The sequence below is a fragment of the Ovis aries genome, chromosome 9 (assembly GCF_016772045.2).
Source record: "Ovis aries strain OAR_USU_Benz2616 breed Rambouillet chromosome 9, ARS-UI_Ramb_v3.0, whole genome shotgun sequence".
Taxonomy (NCBI): Eukaryota; Metazoa; Chordata; class Mammalia; order Artiodactyla; family Bovidae; genus Ovis; species Ovis aries.
In genome coordinates, this window is record NC_056062.1 from 68,942,962 (window position 1) to 68,962,550 (window position 19,589).

The 19,589-nt window shown below is 39.9% G+C and overlaps 1 protein-coding gene and 1 long non-coding RNA gene across 8 annotated transcripts in view; one reads left to right on the forward strand and one right to left on the reverse strand.

The window, feature by feature from the left end:
• The window catches only part of EMC2 (ER membrane protein complex subunit 2), a 57,494-nt gene extending 52,959 nt beyond the window's left edge, over positions 1–4,535 (reverse strand). For all 3 annotated transcript variants that reach the window (XM_042254389.1, XM_027973099.2, XM_042254390.1), the window contains exon 1: positions 4,483–4,535. In XM_042254389.1, coding sequence (XP_042110323.1) covers positions 4,483–4,522 — 40 coding nt within the window. In that variant the 5' untranslated portion in view covers positions 4,523–4,535. The remainder of the gene's footprint in view (positions 1–4,482) is intronic.
• A 149-nt stretch (positions 4,536–4,684) lies between these two features.
• LOC132657190 (uncharacterized) overlaps positions 4,685–19,589 on the forward strand; it is a 190,648-nt gene continuing 175,743 nt past the window's right edge. For all 5 annotated transcript variants that reach the window (XR_009594985.1, XR_009594987.1, XR_009594988.1 and 2 more), the window contains exons 1-2: positions 4,685–4,775; positions 18,253–18,482. This is a non-coding gene — a long non-coding RNA (uncharacterized LOC132657190). The remainder of the gene's footprint in view (positions 4,776–18,252; positions 18,483–19,589) is intronic.

The window sequence follows — 19,589 nt, forward strand, 5'->3', positions numbered from 1 at the left end:
TGACTATGCCAAATCCTTTGACTGTGTGGATCACAATAAACTGTGGAAGATTCTGAGAGAGACGGGAATACCAGATCACCTGACCTGCCTCTTGAGAAATCTGTATGCAGGTCAGGAAGCAACAGTTAGAACTGGATGGAACAACAGACTGGTTCCAAATAGGAAAAGGAGTACGTCAAGGCTGTATATTGTCACCCTGCTTATTTAACTTCTATACAGAGTACATCATGAGAAACGCTGGACTGGAAGAAACACAGGCTGGAATCAAGATTGCCAGGAGAAATACCAATAACCTCAGACATGCAGATGACACCACCCTTATGGCAGAAAGTGAAGAGGAACTAAAAAGCCTCTTGATGAAAGTGAAAGAGGAGAGTGAAAAAGTTGGCTTAAAGCTCAACATTCAGAAAACGAAGATCATGGCATCTGGTCCCATCACTTCATGGGAAATAGATGGGGAAACAGTGTCAGACTTAATTTTTTGGGGCTCCAAAATCACTGCAGATGGTGACTGCAGCCATGAAATTAAAAGATGCTTACTCCTTGGAAGAAAAGTTATGACCAACCTAGACAGCATATTCAAAAGCAGAGACATTACTTTGCCGACTAAGGTCCGTCTAGTCAAGGCTATGGTTTTTCCAGTAGTCATGTATGGTTGTGAGAGTTGGACTGTGAAGAAGGCTGAGCGCCAAAGAATTGATGCTTTTGAACTGTGGTGTTGGAGAAGACTCTTGAGAGTCCCTTGGACTGTAAGGAGATCCAACCAGTCCATTCTGAAGGAGATCAGCCCTGGGATTTCTTTGGAAGGAACGATGCTAAAACTGAAACTCCAGTACTCTGGGTACCTCATGGGAAGAGTTGACTCATTGGAAAAGACTCTGATGCTGGCAGGGATTGGGGGCAGGAGGAGAAGGGGATGACAGAGGATGAGATGGCTGGATGGCATCACGGACTCGATGGACGTGAGTCTGAGTGAACTCCGGGAGTTGGTGATGGACAGGGAGGCCTGGCGTGCTGCAATTCATGGGGTCGCAAAGAGTCAGACACAACTGAGCGACTGAACTGAACTGAAGGCTATTAAGAAACCAACAAAGGAATTTTTCAGAGGGAATGATCTGCAATGACAAATGTAATATAGATGTACAAAACAGATACATTAGACTGGGCATTAGATCTCTCTAGAAATTTTACTGAACTAATAGAGTACTGAAACCAATTTGTGGTTGGTTGACTGAATAAAGAGAAGTAGAGACAGTGAGAATATACAACTAAAATCTCCCCTCATTTTCAGTAAATATTTTTTCCAATACTCACTCAATGCCAATTATAGGCCAGACTTTTTGCTAGACATCCTAGCCACACTCTGCCCAAATACCCTATTCTCAAGAGACCTGACTTGACTATACCCTCCTTCAACTGTCTTTCCCACCTCAAATTCCTCATATATTTAATAATAAACATCAGTAAGTTTCAACTGGCTGAATAAATAAACCATATACCTACTTTTTTACAGAGCCCAATAGAGACTAAGAGAGTTTTAGTATATGTCTTTTATAAATATGTGATAAATTTTCCTATTACAAGAATCACACTAGTCTTTGAACTAACAATTTCCATTACTTAAATTAATGATGGTATTCAATGGAATTCTTAAAAGACACAGGTCAACTGACACTCCCTCCTGCAAAAAACTGAAACCAAAAAACTATCCCTGAGGGTCCTCCCATCACCCTTTTGTTACCCTAAGTCTCTGAAAGAAAAATCTATAATATTCTTTTCCTACAAGTGTCCTAAAATACAATTTTAATTCTACTCATTAATTACAAATGAGCAAACGGTATACTGTTAAGTCAGTTGTCTATGATACTAAAAAAATCATTCCAACACCAAAAAAATGACTTATAGTTTTTCTTTGTGATGATTTGTTAACATTCTTATATATGTGTAGATATATAATTTAGCCACACCAGGTTAGTTGCATCATGCAGAATCTTTTTTTTTAAGTTGTGTATGCAGGATCTTTGGGGCTTTTTGTTTTCTTTCTTTTGGTCATGGCCTGTGGAATCTTTAGATGCAGCATGCTCACCCTTAGATGAGGCACATCAATAGTTCCCTGACCAGAGATCAAATCTGGATCCATGGCATTGGGATCACAGAGTCTTGGCTACTGGACCACCAGGGAAGTCCTTAATGTTCATTTTTAATCCTACTAATAATTCATTTAGTCAACAGATTACTGAGTTCCTCCAGTATGTCACCCTCTAGAACAAGAAAGGCCTGGGCCCTCTCTTCATTCTAGGAGAGACAAAATTTTTCAATGTAACACAATTGGGTAAGTATTTCAATAGTATGAGGATACATAGTTCAAAGACCAAGGGTAAATTTTGCGGCTTTTGTTGTCTTTTTCTTTTAAACTTTGGAGTGGGGAGGGGGTGGGGGGGTCGGGAAGGCTCTCTGAAGAATGAATGTCTTCTGAGAGGAATTCTAAGAAATGATAGAGTATAATAAGTAGAGTATAAGACTAGAACAAGGAGGCAAGAACACTTCCATTGGAAGCCGTCTAGGGGGTCGCACAGCATCTGATAGGACTGAAGCGACTTAGCAGCAGCAGCAGTCTTAAGACAAGAGGAGCATGGCATGTAGGGAATTCAACAAACGCCAGCATGGCCAGATCAAAGAGAGTGAAGAGAAGAGAAGTCGCTCAGTCGTGTCTGACTCTTTTCGACCCCATGGACTGTAGCCCACCAGGCTCCTAGGTCCATGGGATTTTCTAGGCATAAATACTGGAGTGGGTTGCCATTTCCTTCGCCAGGGGATCTTCCCGACCCAGGGATCGAACCCGGTCTCCCGCATTGTAGGCAGACACTTTACCGTCCAAGCTACCAGGGAACCGGAACCGGGTGAGTAGCTTAAGATAAAGCTGGAGACACATGCAGGAGCCAGATCATTTTTTTTCTTTTAATGTTATTTAATAGTTTAAAAGCACCTCAACATACTTTTTCCCTTTTGCTCAACAAACCTGTTAAGTAATTATTTACTCATCTAAGTATGTCACTCATCTTTAGAATGTCCAAAGCGTAAGGTCTAAGCTACTCAGTTAAATCACCTCGACTGCATCTACTCGTTTCCTATGCGTCTACACATGATATTATCATTTAAGAAATTTATGTTGAACATACCTTCAAAATAGCACTTTCAAAAAAATCATGAACTATTTGAAACATTTTTCAAAAGCATTTAAAAAATAGTCACATAGCTATTGAAAGAATAAATCCTCACACAAGCCTTTTAAAACTACGTTTTTACAAGTCTATCTTTCTCCATCAGATTATGAGCTCCCTAAAGGTAGGGACTGTGTGTTACTTAATTTAGTATCATCAAGATCTAGCACTAAGAACTTTATACTTTAATATAGTAGATTGCCCAGTACAGGTAGAAACACGGTGGTTCACAGTATGCTAGAGGCCACAAAATCAATAATAAATCACTGAATTAGTTCCAGGACAAAGGAATTTTGCCTTTTCACATTATTGTTTGCAACTTTCAATACTGGAGAGATTTACTCGACACTGAACAACCAATACAACTCTCAGTCCACGCGTTATCAGGCGTTTTTTAATAAAAATATTTTAAATAAATAACATCATTTAAATATCCGAACAAACAAGCTACTGAGTGTACTGTGAAACGCTGGATATATAAATTTCAATTACACAAATTCCATGCCTTAGAGAAACTCAAGGTTCTTTTCTTAAGCATGCACGCCTCCCACTCAGGATTTTAAGAAGGGAAAATCTGTTTCAGAATTGGTTCAAAGTTTGACTGCTTCCTAATTCAAAGACAAACTCCACCTCATTAAACGAGAACTTATTTCACCTTCAGAAAAGGAATTACTGGCAGGGAATAAGAAGCAAGTTGGGTCATGTGTGTAAATTCGTCTTGAGGTTAGTGGGACAGGGGATCATTTTAAAAGGGGGGAAATCAGAAACCCAGTTTTGAAGAGAGAAGGGAATGTAAACTGGCAGGGGAAAGAATCAGATATGTTTACGGGTTTTCCACACACTTTACTACACAGAGTTGTACCCTTTACAGAGTATTTGAAAGACCTTTACAGGCCCTGGATTTCTCGGCGGCAAAGACGCTTCAGCGGGCAGCTATCCCGCCTCCTCCGCGCCGCCCAGCAGCCACTGGAGAAGTGTGACAGCCGCAGATCCCGGTTGTCTTACAGAGGAAGCTGCCCCTGGCCGCTGGATGGGCGCGGTGGTAGGCCGGTTGGTCAGTCTACCGACCCAAGCGGTGAGGACCACCGGAGACTCCAGTCAAACCACCTCCACCTCAGCCAACTACCTCAGCTATCACCTCAGCTCGGCCGGACCAGAGCCGAAGAGAGATCGGAGAATCCAGGTCTCCGAGGACAGCAGGTACTGCCGAACCGCTTCCTGCGGATTTCGGTCTCTCCGCGGCCACCCCGCCCGCAGTTACCTTCCCAAGTGACATCGTACAGCTCTGACACCTTCGCCATCTTCTCAGAACCTGGAGGCGGCTGGGTGAGGGGGCGGGGAGACGTGGTCACGCGACACGATACCAAGCTTTGGCGAATTACGACGCCATTTCTCATTGGCCGAGGGAGCGAAGGGGGCGGGATCCGTTGCGCAAGTGCACGCGGCTCGGACTAAGGGCAGCCGGGGAACTGGGCGGAGCGAGCTGGGCGGCGCGCGGCGCGCTGGGACTGTGGGGATACCCTGGTGGAGCCGCTGGAGCCGGCCTGGCTTGAGGTGTGTTTTACCATGACTTAGCAAAAGCTGGGTTGTTTTCTTTCTTCTTCTTCTTCTTTTTTTTTAATGTATGCCATCCCTGGTTTTTCATTTTTTTCTACATGGGTACTTCATTCTCTCAGTTCAGTTCAGTTCACTTCATTCTCTACTCACTCCCTAATCAGTACCTTATTCTCTTCATGATCTGCTGCAGTGCAGCATTCAGTTCGAATCTCTCATCTGTGCCCAACTTTACTCCTTCAGTGATTTGCCTTCGATTTCTTTTTTAATGTTCGGCAAAACTAATACACTTCAAAAAAAAAAATGTTCTTTAAATCTGTTTGAGAACTAAGCAGGATTCTGTGTTTGCACAATATGCCCCTGTAGCCGAGGACTTAATGTTCACACGAGGTCATCGTGCCGAGCTAAACCTTTAGTTAACGCTCCCCGTGCGTCACTGTCTGCTTGCTTGCCACTCTAGATTTGAAACTCCGTAGAAGCAGTCGTTATAATGATTATAAGGAAATATGAATGAATATACAAATCAAATGAGACCTTCACAGCCCCTCCACTTCGCTCCTCCTCTTTAATCGCATGGGGGAACCTCCAGGCTAATTGCTTTCAGGAAACCTTTGAACCTGGAGCTAGGGGGAAAAAAATGTCTGCATTGGAAGCAAAATAATTGAGGGTCATAAGCGGATATTTGGACTTCCCTGGTGACTCAGACCGTAAAGAGTCTGCGTGTAATGCAAGAGACCCGGGTTGCATCCTTGGGTCAGGAAGATAGATCCCTTGGAGAAGGGAATAGAAAGCCACTCCAATATTCTCGCCTGGAGAAGCCCATGGACAGAGGAGACTGGCGGGCAACAGTCCGTGGGGTTGCAAAGAGTCAGACACGGCTAAGTGACTAACACTTATGACATAAGCGTATGTTTAGTATTTGAACCAATGAGAACATAAAAATGTAAAGGGGAAATATGTAAAGAGAAGAAAGAAGGCTAGAAATCTCTGCATGAAAGATGTAGTTGAAGGCCAGTGAAGAAGAAACAGTCAAGATATGAGAAAAAAGGAAAACAGAGTCCTATCCCATATGCCAAAGGAATAGAGTTAAAAAAAAAACCCTGTCACTGGCACCTGCTCAAGGGAAGTTGCAAAAGGATAGAAAAGACTACTAAATTTATAAACTTGATTTAAATTCTGAATGAGATTCACTGTCTCCAGACCAGACCTTTTAAAAGAGGTTTCATTCAAAAAATTAAGAATTCCAGGCTCCATCATTTAGTAGCTGCTTGACTTTCAGTGTATGTATTTTTGAATATAAGAGTTGCTCAGATATAAAGAGAGGCTACTCATCAATATAAAAAGAAAATATCTACTTGAGTTGTTATCAAGATTAAAAGAGATACTGCATGACACTCAGGGAAGTAACAGTCCTGTGGCTATAAGTAGTATCTGTATACTGATGCCCAAATGTACAAATCCAGCAGTCCTTACTTCTGCCCCCAAACCCAATTCTACTTTCTTGACATATCCACTTAGATAACTAGTATGTATCTCAAATTTAACATCTCCCAAACAGAAGTTGGTATTCCTGCCATCATGGCCCCCATCAGAATTGGTGGAATATCCACATAGTTTCACAAACTAAAATTCTAGCAACCCCTTTATGTCGTCTGTTAGCAGATTCTGTATTGTGTGCTTCCGAATCCATCTTTTTTTTTTTTTTTTTTTTTGTCTCCACTGCTACTACCTTGATTGATGCTAAGATCATCACTCACCTGAATGAGTGTCGTAGTCTCCTAACCTCCTTAGCTTCATTCTTGCTGTATAAATCTATTTTCTATACAGTAGTCCTCCTGGTCTTTTAAAAATAAAAACAAACAAAAAAAAACAGAAAAAGTCCTTTGCTTACTGTTCTCAAATGGCTCCCCGCCAGCAACAAAAATATACTTTATAAACACTTTACCATGGTTTACAGGGTTTTACTCAATGCAGCTCCTTCCTACGTCTCTTCCTTCATATCTTACTATTCTCTTTTCACTAGATCCAAACCATTTTCATCTATTTCTATTTCTCAAACACGTCAAATTCCTGTCTGCTTTGGGTCTGGCATTTACCCAGAGGGCATGAAAGCTCAAGGAGTTGTCTTTGAATGACTTACAATGGGTATAACAAGACCGTGATGCTGGGAAAGATTGAAGGCAGGAGGAGAAGGGGATGACTGAGGATGAAACGTTTGGATGGCATAACCGACTTGATGGAAATGAGTTTGAGCCCGCTCCGGGAATTGGGATGGACAGGGAAGCCTGGTGTGTTGCAGTCCATGTGGTCACAAAGAGTCGAACATGACTGAGCAACTGAACTGATAACAAATACATCTAATTGAGGGATAAATATTTTCCACTTCCTTTAACTAAATGCCCTTGTAGCCAGCTACTGTTGTCTGTCAGGCAATAAACTATGTGACATAAGGTTAAAAGAAATCAGTAGAGTATTTGAGCTGTAAACTAGAATAATTTCATTTTAGATTTATAAGGAACTTCTGATTCTTTTGGAAACCATATGTCAAACATTTTTGCCTGGATCTTACAGTAAGGAATACATTTTACATCACACAGTATGCATACAGATATTTAAAACTGAAACAGCATTTGCACACTAGCTTTTTAATGTGTCTTGACATATATTGGGGCTTCCCAGGTGGCTCAGTGGTTAAGAACCCGCCTGCCAATGCAGGAGACAGAAGAGACGCTGGTTTGATACCTGGGTCAGGAAGATCCCCTGAAGGAGGGCATGACAATCCACTCCAGTATTCTTGCCTGGAGAATCCCATGGACAGAGGAGCTTGGCAGGCCACAGTCCATAGGGTCATAATGAGTTGGACATGGCTGAAATAACTTAGCACAAATGCAAGTCCTCTATATTTTCTATTCAAATTGAATAAATTCCATTTTATTTTATGAAAATATTTGTTATGACCCAGTAATAGGGTAAGAACCCATATTTTGAAAATCACTAATGGACATTGTTTATGTTTCTTAATCTGAGGTCCTGAAATTAAATTATTTGCTCAAGTTCTTGCTACTAGTAGATAACAAAGAGGAGAAATTCATAGGGAGGAGATGAGTTATTTGGTTTATAGATGAAAGATGAAACATTTACAGGAAAAAATGTTTGTCACCAGTAGTACTCTCTGAAGTGAGGAAAGTGACTTTTCATACTTTAGGACATCTCAGATGTCGAATAAAACTTGCTTTCCTCAGACATACTTGGGAGAAAACTGGCACGTCAGTAACAAAACTTCTGTATTCTTTTTTAACATTTCATAATGTAATTATAAAATTATAAAAGAAATAAAAAGAAATATCTTATATAGATAAAACCATAACCTTGGAAACATGAACATCAAGCATACTTTCTATAAATCTACCTTTATAAATGTTTTCCAAGTTCTACCTTTCATCTTCCCATTCCTTTGAAAAAGTTTTCATTCATGCATATTAAAAATTTTAATCCAGTTTATCTGATTGAACAGCTGCCCAGTATTGGTAACAAATATCAGGAAACTGTCCAAGCAGACAAATATTAGATTATGCCATGTCCAACACCATGGGAAGTACTGTTTCAGTTAATGCTTTCAACAGCAGAAGAAAAAAGGACATGGATGTGATCTATTACATGCTTTTCAAAATATGAACCTATCATATGATTTTCATTTTTTTCTGACAAAATCATGTTTGAATAGTTAAAATATGAACACAATAGAATGAGTTAGGGTTAGAAAGGAATAACTTTGAATAAGCTCACATTTTCTTTGAGATAGGATAAACTTTGATTATTTATCAAGCCAGATTGCCCCACAAAGTGCTTTAGAAGGCTTCTTTTTTATAATCATGATTTGCTTAATTAATGTCTTCAGACATTATGAAAGACTAAAGCAACTTCTTAAATTTAATAAGTTTTATGACATTTATAAAATGCACATTAACAGGACAAAGCATAATACCATTGTAATTCATTTTTGCAGTATTCAACATAGTCATCAAATCTTTTATTTAGAATCTATTATCTGCTTTGTTCTGTCTTAAAGTGAATTCAAATATTCTACATCATGAAGCATAGTTTATAACCTCAATTTACTACTCTGACAATTATCTATCAAAGTAAATTAGGCTTAATGCAACTCATAAAATTTATTGTAGCTTTTGAATTGTGTTATTGTTTCTAATTAGTGAATAATAACCACAATCCCTTTGTATTTAAGGGAAACTACTACTTGTTTCATCTTGACAATAGAGTCTTACTGTGACATGTTCATAGTTGGAAGAAAGTTTTCCTTAGAGTTTTATTTACCAAATCCAGATTACTATAGAGTTGTTTTAGGAACCTTCTGAACCTTGTTTTTTATTACATTTTTTGAAAGTTATGTAATTTAATACATTCCCACAAAACCCAAGAGCCTATGCCTTCTTTATTGGCACATCCACAGCATTTAGGCACCCCTGGTTTTTCCAAGCTTGCCATCATTTACGATATGTGGGCTTTAAAATTTGCCAGGCATTCATTTCACATATAATTACATTATTTAAAAAAAAAACAAAGCAGAATCTGGGAAACACTTCCAGTGAAATCACTTTGGTCCTTTCACAGTAGAATTCACAGACTGATAATTACCCCTTTGTGCCATGGTTATAAGAATGAAGAGCAAAGCACATCCAGAAAGAGTACACCCAGAATTTCTCCCACATGGGCAATAAATTAGAGCTATTTCTTTTTGAGATTTATAACTATACTTAAAACTCCACTTTTTCAAATGATATTTATTTAATTTCCCCAAAGTGCATTTTCAGTTCTGCTACACACGTACATCTGTGCATATGTAACAGTTCTTTGGCAAAAATATGTTTTCGTAAATATTCCTTTGGGTATCAAACATCTGGGACTCTCTACGTACTATCACTATGACCTGGGGGTCTCTGGAGCCCATCTAGACTCCACTTTCTACAATAGAACTATAACTGAATTCTTTACTTGAAAAATATTCTTGAGAGTATTTTTCACTAAACAAAAGTCACACAGAAATATACTGAATATTAACATATATTTTTATAGTAACATATTATCTTGTTGCATATGTAATTTTCATTTTTCGACCATACCTCTCTTTGGTGGTTTGGTAGCATCACTTTAGCCACAAGTAGCTAAGTTATTTGCTCAAACCTGTATCTTACCCTTGTCACTAAGCCACAAGGTCATCTTTACTGGCCATCTTTTGCTTTTTAAGATCATGCTGACCAGTTTTGGCTAAAGTTGGCTTTTAACCACACTGGACATAATGTGGCCCTACTTCAGATCATAAATCATGTGCTTTTTTTTTTTTCATATAGGAGGGTTTATTTAGTCAAATTCATGGATTTATGTAAGAAAGAGACTGGTTTCCTGGCAGAACATCTCTAAGAAAACTGCCCACTCTAAATCCATTCTGCCAACCTATCCAGCACCACCTCATTCCTGAGGAAACAGCATAATGTCAACTTTTTAAAACTTTATGTAACATAATTTTCTAAATTGTACTTATAATTTTTTATCTTAAAACTGTGAAGTAAGGAACAATATAGATATGCTCCCAAAGCTGCCATTTAGTTCAGATTTTTCCCACCTGACTAGAAATTCTCTCAGCATTGTAATATTTAGCCTCCTCTGTTCATCATGTTTCTATCATTATTTCTTTTACATCTTTTAATAATCGGCTTGAACATTTGTCATGTGGGTGGGGTGGGAGCAGGGACAGGCAAAGCAGGAATGATTTCATCTGATGCAACTTTTCTAGCAATAGCAAGATTATAGAATATTAAATATAACCTCAATCTAATCATGAGAAAGCATCAATCAAACCCAAACTGAGAGCCGTTCTATAAAAATAACAGATAGTGCTCATCAGGGATTGGCAGTGGCATTACATATAGCTCTTCAGAACTTTTAGACAAATTATTGATTTTAAGCACTCACTGATAGATTCTAATGTCAAATACTTAGTGGAATTAAGGGTATAGATTTAGGTTTATGAAAGAATCCCCAGAGTAGTTTTATTAGTTATAAATCTGAACTGAAGAGGATGTGGAACTCCTTTACATTCTGGATAATAGCAGCGGATTCTTTGCTAACATACATGTACATCGCTCTCTTCTACACGACTTGCTGAGTTTTTATCCCAGGTGGAGGTATATAAAGTAATTTGAACAAGTTATTTTAACTTCACTGAACACTAGTTTCCTCATATGTTAAATGAGCATAATAATATTTTATAATTAATGAGGATTTTCCCTGATGGCTCAGTGATAAAGGACCCACCTGCAGTGCAGGAGACCTGGCTTCAATCCCTGGGGTGGGAGGAAAAGGGAATGGCTACCTACTCCAATATTCTTGCCTGGAGAATCCCATGACAGAGGAGTCTGGAAGGCTGCAGTCCATGGGGTCGCAGAGTCAGACACTACTGAGTGACTAATACACACACAAGTAATAAACAAAAAATTCCTCATGCAACTCTAGCATATGGCATAATAATACTCTTAGTGTTATATACAAGTTATTGAGTACTTATATATGAGGCACTATACATTTGTAGGTTGCTCTTTGTAGATTATTACATTTAATTCTTATAACAACCCCACTTTACAGATGAAAGAATAGTTAGGGTAGGTTGAATAACTTCCCCAAACACTTCCTCCTTCACACAATAGGTTCTTAGTAATTAGTATCTCCGTCATTTGGGGCCTCTGAGAAGCAGATGATGGGGTGAGAATGCAAGAGATTTACTAGTGGAAACTCTGTGTAGAAGATAAAAGGGGAAGACAACAAGATTAGGTAGGGATTGCTTCCAGATCATGATGTGTATCTGATACCTGCAAAAGGAGAGTAGGAAGCAGAATTGGACAGAAAGTCTCAAAGAGTCTCATGATTTATCTCTGACTAAGTATCAGCCAACGCAATGAGAAAAGCTCCTGAGCAAAGATTACCCATTACAATAGTCTATGGGGCTTCCCAATGGCGCTAGTGGTAAAGAATCTGCCTACCAATGCAAGAGACACCCTGTATGCGAGACAGCAAAAGAGACACAGATGTATAGAATAGTCTTTTGGACTCTGGGAGAGGGTGAGGGTGGGATGATTTGGGAGAATGGCATTGAAATATGTATAATATCATATGTGAAACGAATCGCCAGTCTAGGTTTGATGCATGATACAGGGTGTTTGGGGCTGGTACACTGAGATGACCCAGTGGGATGGGTTGGGGAGGGAAGAGGGAGGGGGGTCCAGGATGGGGAACACATGTACACCCATGGCAGATTCATATCAATGTATAGCAAAACCAATACAATATTGTCAAGTAAAAAAATAAAAAATAAAAACAATAATTTTTAAAAAACTAAAATAAACTGATGAGATACCTTTGGGGAAAAAAAAAAGATACAGGTTCAATCCCTGGGTAGGGAAAATCCCCTGGAGGAGGGCATGGTAACCCGCTCCAGTATTCTTGCCTGGAGAATCCCATGGACAGAGGAGCCTGGAAGACTACTGTCCATAGGGTTGTAAAGAGCTGGACATGACTAAAGCAATTTAGCACACATTAATCTACAGTGGGCAAAACATTTAGGCCTTAGGACCCCTAAATGTTCAGTCATTGGCTGGAGGCTGCCTGGAAGGGCATCACCTCAGCTCAGAAGCTGAGATAAATTCTGAAGCCTTTGATAGCTAGGGGCTGCCAGCTCCCTGCCCTCCTTGCAGCTGAATAGCAAGTTCTTTCTTGAAGATTCTAACTGCACCTCCATAACTGCCACAGTAACCATTATTATCCTTCTTCCATTCTGGATGTGAGCTTCCATTTTTGATGAGAAGTAGGGGTGTGTGTTCACCTGTAGTAATAGCTAGACTCAGAAGCTATTTGACATACATAGCTCAGAAGCTGTTAAAAAGCTATTTGACATGAAAATTTTATTTCAAGTCCACAGAATGTCTTTTACTAGTAATTTATTAATAGCTCAGCAATGGTTGCCTTATGTTGAAGAAAAGACATGGTGAAATATATCCAACCCACAGAGGCTTGAAATTTTTCTTGTTTTTTTATGAGATGCAAATCAGGAATTATTCACTTTTTTCTTGGGTTGAGAATTATTAATGCTGCTACCTTTGAGAAATTATCTAGAACTTCATATTTCTTTCTACTCAGATTCCAAATATATCCAAGTAACTCAGAATTTTTAAACATCTTCCCAAGAATAATAGTATAACTCTCAAAACAGGCAGCATTTCTAAAATTCTATAACTCAAGATCTCCATGAAATACTAGAAAATTCCAAAGACATTGACTGAAATGCTTCTTGATAATTCACTGGGTAACTGCCATACTATATCATTGATGATTGTTTGTTAATAAACTCAAGCAAGACTATAGTTTCTCAGTACTTGTCCCCCAAACAGATAATTGATTACAGGTCTGAAATATAAATAGGGCATGAATCCAACGACCCTCACTGTCATGCCATTCTTCCTTCTGAACACTGAGGCAGCCCTAGTTAGTGTCTGCCTTGCTGCACAGATGCCCTTCTAGGTAGAACATTACGTGTGTTTCACATTCCAGGCTGCCAGAAGGACTGATAAAATGAAATCACTACCTAATGGGAAGAGGCAGATTGCTTCCCACATTCACATTCTGAATAGCAAAGTTATTGAAGGATTTTACATTTTAAAGAAAGAATTAAAGCAATAAAGGAGTGGTGAACAAAGGAGACTTTCTTAGTTATTTTCAGGGAACAGTTACATGGGACACAGTAGCCATGAATCTCAGTACACAAATTCATGTGTGCAAGGACAAAATACACCTTCTTATAAAACTCAGTTTTTATTCTTGGAAGAAGAGAGAAATTTAATCTCCGTTAGGTTGGAGTTTGTCCTGCACTTCTCTGACTCCGACTCTTTGTCACTCAGTTATGTCTGACTCTTTGCCACCCTTTGGACTGTAGCCCACCAGCTTCCTCTGTCCATGGTGTTTTTCAGGCGAGGATACTGGAGTGGATTGCCATTTCCTTCTCCAGGGGATCTTCCCTACCTGGGGACTGAACCTTCATTTCCTATGTCTCTTGCATTGCAGGCAGATTCTTTACCTGCTGAGCCATTGGGGAAGCCCTGCACTTTTGCCGCCTCCTTTTTCAAGGCTACTGTGACTCATGTGAAAGTGATTTGCAAAATATTTAACAACCCATAGGGCAAGTTCACGTATTGCTGAAGCCTGGCTTGGAGAATTTTGAGCATTACTTTACTAGCATGTGAGGTGAGTACAATTGTATGGTAGTTTGAGCATTCTTTGGCATTGCCTTTCTTTGGGATTGGAATGAAAACTGACCTTTTCCAGTCTTGTGGCCACTGCTGAGTTTTCCAAACTTGCTGGCATATTGAGTGCAGCACTTTCACAGCATCATCTTTCAGGATTTGAAATAGCTCAACTGGAATACCATCACCTCCACTAGCTTTGTTCGTAGTGATGCTTTCTAAGGCCCACTTAACTTCACATTCCAGGATGTCTGGCTCTAGATGAATGATCACATCATCATGATTATCTGGGTCGTGAAGATCTTTTTTGTACAGTACTTCTGTGTATTCTTGCCACGTCTTCTTAATATCTTCTGCTTCTGTTAGGTCCATACCATTTTTGTCCTTTATCGAGCCCATCTTTGCATGAAATGTTCCCTTGGTATCTCTAATTTTCTTGAAGAGATCTCTAGTCTTTCCCATTCTGTTCTTTTCCTCTATTTCTTTGCATTGATCGCTGAAGAAGGCTTTCTTATCTCTTCTTGCTATTCTTTGGAACTCTGCATTCAGATGTTTATATCTTTCTTTTTCTCCTTTGTTTTTCACCTCTCTTCTTTTCACAGCTATTTGTAAGGCCTCCCCAGACAGCCATTTTGCTTTTTTGCATTTCTTTTCCATGGGGATGGTCTAAGTTGGCTTAAAGCTCAACATTCAGAAAACGAAGATAGATCGTGGCATCCAGTTCCATCACTTCATGGGAAATAGATGGGGAAACAGTGGAAACAGTGTCAGGCTTTATTTTTGGGGTCTCCAAAATCACTGCAGATGGTGATTGCAGCCATGAAATTAAAAGACGCTTACTTCTTGGAAGAAAAGTTATGACCAACCTAGACAGCATAATCAAAAGCAGAGACATTACTTTGCCGACTAAGGTCCATCTAGTCAAGGCTATGGTTTTTCCAGTAGTCATGTATGGATGTGAGTTGGACTGTGAAGAAGGCTGAGTGCCGAAGAATTGATGCTTTTGAACTCTGGTGTTGGAGAAGACTCTTGAGAGTCCCTTGGACTGCAAGGAGATCCAACCAATCCATTCTGAAGGAGATCAGCCCTGGGATTTCTTTTGGAAGGAATGATGCTGAAGCTGAAACTCCAGTACTTTGGCCACCTCATGGGAAGAGTTGACTCACTGGGAAAGACTCTGCTGCTGGGAGGGATTGGGGGCAGGAGGAGAAGGGGACGACAGAGGATGAGATGGCTGGATGGCATCACGGACTCGATGGACGTGAGTCTGAGTGAACTCCGGGAGTTGGTGATGGACAGGGAGGCCTGGCGTGCTGCGATTCATGGGGTCACAAAGAGTCCGACACGACTGAGTGACTGAACTGAACTGAGGGCAAGTTCACCAACTGTGGTTCAGTTCAGTTCAGTTCAGTAATCAGCTGTGTCCGACTCTATGTGACCCCGTGGACTGCAGCACACCTGGCCTCCCTGTCCATCACCAACTCCTGGAGTTTACTCAAACTTATGTCCATTGTGTTGGTGATGCTATCCAACCATCTCATCCTCTGTCAATCACTTCTCCTCCCACCTTCAATCTTTCCCAGCATCAGGGTCTTTTCAAATGAGTCAATTCTTCGCATCAGGTGGCCAAAGTATTGGAGTTTCAGCTTCAGCAGCAGTCCTTCCAGTGAATATTCAGGACTGATTTCCTTTAGGATGGACTGATTCATCTCCTTGCAGTCCAAGGGACTCTCAAGAGTCTTCTCCAACACCACAGTTCATAAGCATCAATTTTTCAGCCCTCAGCTTTCTTTATAGTGCAACTCTCACATCCATACATGACTACTGGAAAAATCATAGCCTTGACTAGATGGACCTTTGTTGACAAAGTAACGTCTCTGCTTTTTAATATGCTGTCTAGGTTGGTCATAACTTTCCAACTGTGGTAGGAGCCTTCAAGATGGCCCCCAATTATTTTTACTCCTGGTTAGTATACCCTGTGTAGTCTCTTCCACAGTGATAGGGATGACCTGTGTCATCAGTTGGTTATTTCAGAGATGATGAAGTGTGACTTTGCAGGCTAAGTCATAAAAGACATTGTAGCTTCTGCCTTGCTCTCTCTTAAGTCACTCATTATAGGTAAGGTGGATGTCACTGCAGACATTCAAGCAGCTTCACAGAGAGGTCCACATGGTAAGGAACTGAGGCCCCCTGCAACTTGCCAACCATATGAGTGATATACCTTAAGACTGGTCCTCCTGCCCCAGTCAAGACTGTACACCCAGCTGACATCATAACTACAAACTCATGATATACCATAAGCTAGAGCAGCTCAGCTAAGCTGCTTCCTAATTCCTGGCTCACAGAAACTCTGAGATAACAAATCATTATTATTGCTGTAAGCTGCCAATTTTGGGAGTACAGTGTGCTATGACGTGAGATAACTAATACATCAACCAGTCAGAAAGGATGCAGATGCCAGGTTTAGTGCTTATGAAGCATCCTGGAAGTTCCTCAGCCATCCCAGGCTAGTCCTTTAGGGAGGGTAGGTGATTCTGGGTGAATGACTATGAGTGAAAACAAAGTACTTTGATAATTTATCAACCATTACAGCCATACAAGTTATATATGAGTCATGCTTATGTAGTCTCAAGACATAGGGAAATCTGCCTGATTTTCCAGTTAGCAACACAGCCCTTGTTTCTCTCCACAAATGCCTGTAGTTCTCCTAACTACTTTTGCATCCCATGGCTGGATATATGGCTTCCTCCCCTGGAACCACAAAACTGTGCTTTAATCAGCTCCCCTCGAGTATTTTCTTCCTATCTACCACTCCTGACCCAGCCCTGCAAGAGCAGTATTTTAGTCTCAGGGGAAGTTCCCCTGGCAACCCCAGTGCTCTGTTCCCTACGGACTGTCTTACTTGTGGTTTATCCAGAAGCACCTACATATATCCTCTTCGATGGGTTTTGAAAACCAAAGCCAGAAAAGTGAGGTTTCCTGCTGTCCCAGTTTTCTCCCCAGACACTTTCTTCTTCTGAGAGAGGTTCAGGATCTATAGGAGAGTGAGGAAAGTTTCACTCTCAGAGACACAAACTCACAAACTCTCAGAGACAGAAACTGAGAAAAGAATAGCACTTCTTACCTCAAAAATATCCCACTACCTTACCTCCAGAGAAGTTAATATCTGGTTGCTGAGGAACCGTGGTAACTGACTGGGACATGATTATTTCAGCGAAGTTCAACAAGTTCTAATTATAGCCATTTGCTCTAATTCCCTGGTGATAAAACAGCTTCTTGGTTTTCTTTTCCAAGTACTTAGATACCTTGAAGGAGATACTTTGCTCACAAAGTCAGTATGCACTATTCAGGTTTTATATCTCTTTCCTAGAGAAATTCTTGCCTGACCTCTCCAGATGGGGAGTAGGTGCCCTGCTCGTAGGCTCCGGTATTCCTGGCACTTCTGTCTCCCTAAAAGCACTTAGCTCATGCCCCTACAATCATTGCTTGTGTCTAAGCTCTGTTTGACACCTGTGTGTCATGTTCATGATCTGTCCCCAGAGACTCAATAAATATTTGTGGAAAATAAGCTCTATTTAAAAAGTGCTCACCAATCTGGGGCTTTATAAACCAGTAAAATTTCAAGAGAAAATATAAGGGGACCAAAATATGTTTGACAACTTTTTAATTTACTGAGTACATTAAAAGTAACAATCATAATTTAGCTTCACATCATTTAATCTTAAAATTGCTATTTTATTACTTAGGGAATATTAAGGATTCACTGAAGTGGTGTTGGAGAAGACTCTTGAGAGTCCCTTGGACTGCAAGGAGATCCAACCAGTCCATTCTAAAGGAGATCAGCCATGGGTGTTCTTTAGAATAATGATGCTAAAGCTGAAACTCCAATACTTTGGCCACCTCATGTGAAAAATTGACTCATTGGAAAAGACTCTGATGCTGGGAGGGATTGGGGGCAGGAGGAAAAGGGGACGACAGAAGATGAGATGGCTGGATGGCATTACCAACTCGATGGACGTGAGTTTGAGTGAACTCCGGGAGTTGGTGATGGACAGGGAGGCCTGGCGTGCTCAATTCATGGGGTCACAAAGAGTCGGACACAACTGAGCGACTGAACTGAACTGAAGAACAATTCTTTAAAAGGAGTAAATTTAACTTTTTTGTTTTATCAGTGACAACTTCTACCTGAATGACATATACATCTGAGAACTGCTGCTGACTTCTTGAAGATCCCCTGGAGGAAGAAATGGCAACCCACTCCAGTATTCTTGCCTGGAAAATCCCTTGAACAGAGCTTGGTGGGCTACAGTCCATAGGGTTGTGAAGAGTCAGACACAACTGAGCATGTTCGCACACAGCACAGCTGGCTGACTTCTTAAATCTCTTCTCACTCTTAGATAAGGTAAGGCAGTTCAAAATGATAATTCCCCTGTTTTCAAAGTAACAACTTCTAGTTTTGTTTTGTTTTGTTTTTTTTTTAAAAAAAAAAGCACTCCCTAATGGCTGAAATTGTTTCCTATCCTTGTTACCTATATCTTTGAAGGAAAAAAAAAATCATTGAGCATCTTGGCACATGATTCTCAGGTGGTACTCATTTCCCTCTTCAAGACTTTTTTACTGTTTCCCCATAATTCTCTGAAGAAGTGAACATATTAGCAAGTAAAAACTACTGTAATTTTGCTTATTAAAAAAAATATATGTTTGGGAAAGGATGGTCCAGTCTGATCTAAGAAGAAAAATAAAATTATAGTTGAAGTATCGCATGACGAAAAACCTTTCTGGCAAATTTATTTTGGTTATAGCTCTTGCCTCATCAATTCAGCAAAATTCATTTTAGTTAAATTTTACAGTAAAGCAGAGCAAATGTATTACTAGTGTCTACAAATCACAAAATTTCTTCATCTAATTGACAAAATAGTGAATATATAAAGAACACTTTCATTGGAACAGGAGCAGAAGGTACTATTAGCTCTGCAAATAGATATGATAGCAACAGAAAGCAAAGACAATAAAGACAACACAGAAGCAGTGTTCCTATTTTAAGTTTCACTTATTTTGAGAACCCATGGGATAAACTACAGCAGGGTTTGGGAAAGCAGAGCCATTAAAATTAGGAGATGGAAAAGATGAAATCAATGATGATGTAATCTAGACCCTTGATGACACAGGAGACTCCCTTAAAGATCTCTCCTGCATGCTGTCTGCTGTAATGCGTCAGGCCAAGAGAAATTCCTGAATCTGAATTATGTGTTCACAAATCTGTGCTTTCTCTTTATTTTTATTTTACTTTGTATCATAACTTCCTTGTTGTCCTTCGAAGAAAAAGAAAGGGGGCCTTGATAATCTAGCTTTAGTCCATTTTTTTCTTATAATAGTAAGCTGAAAGCAAAAGCATGTTATTCTCTATTAAAAAAAATTTCGCAGATAAATTTCACAGCTAAACTCCAGCCTCTCAATAAAATGGTAGATCAAACAATATCCATATGCAGTAATTAAAATTAGTAAACTC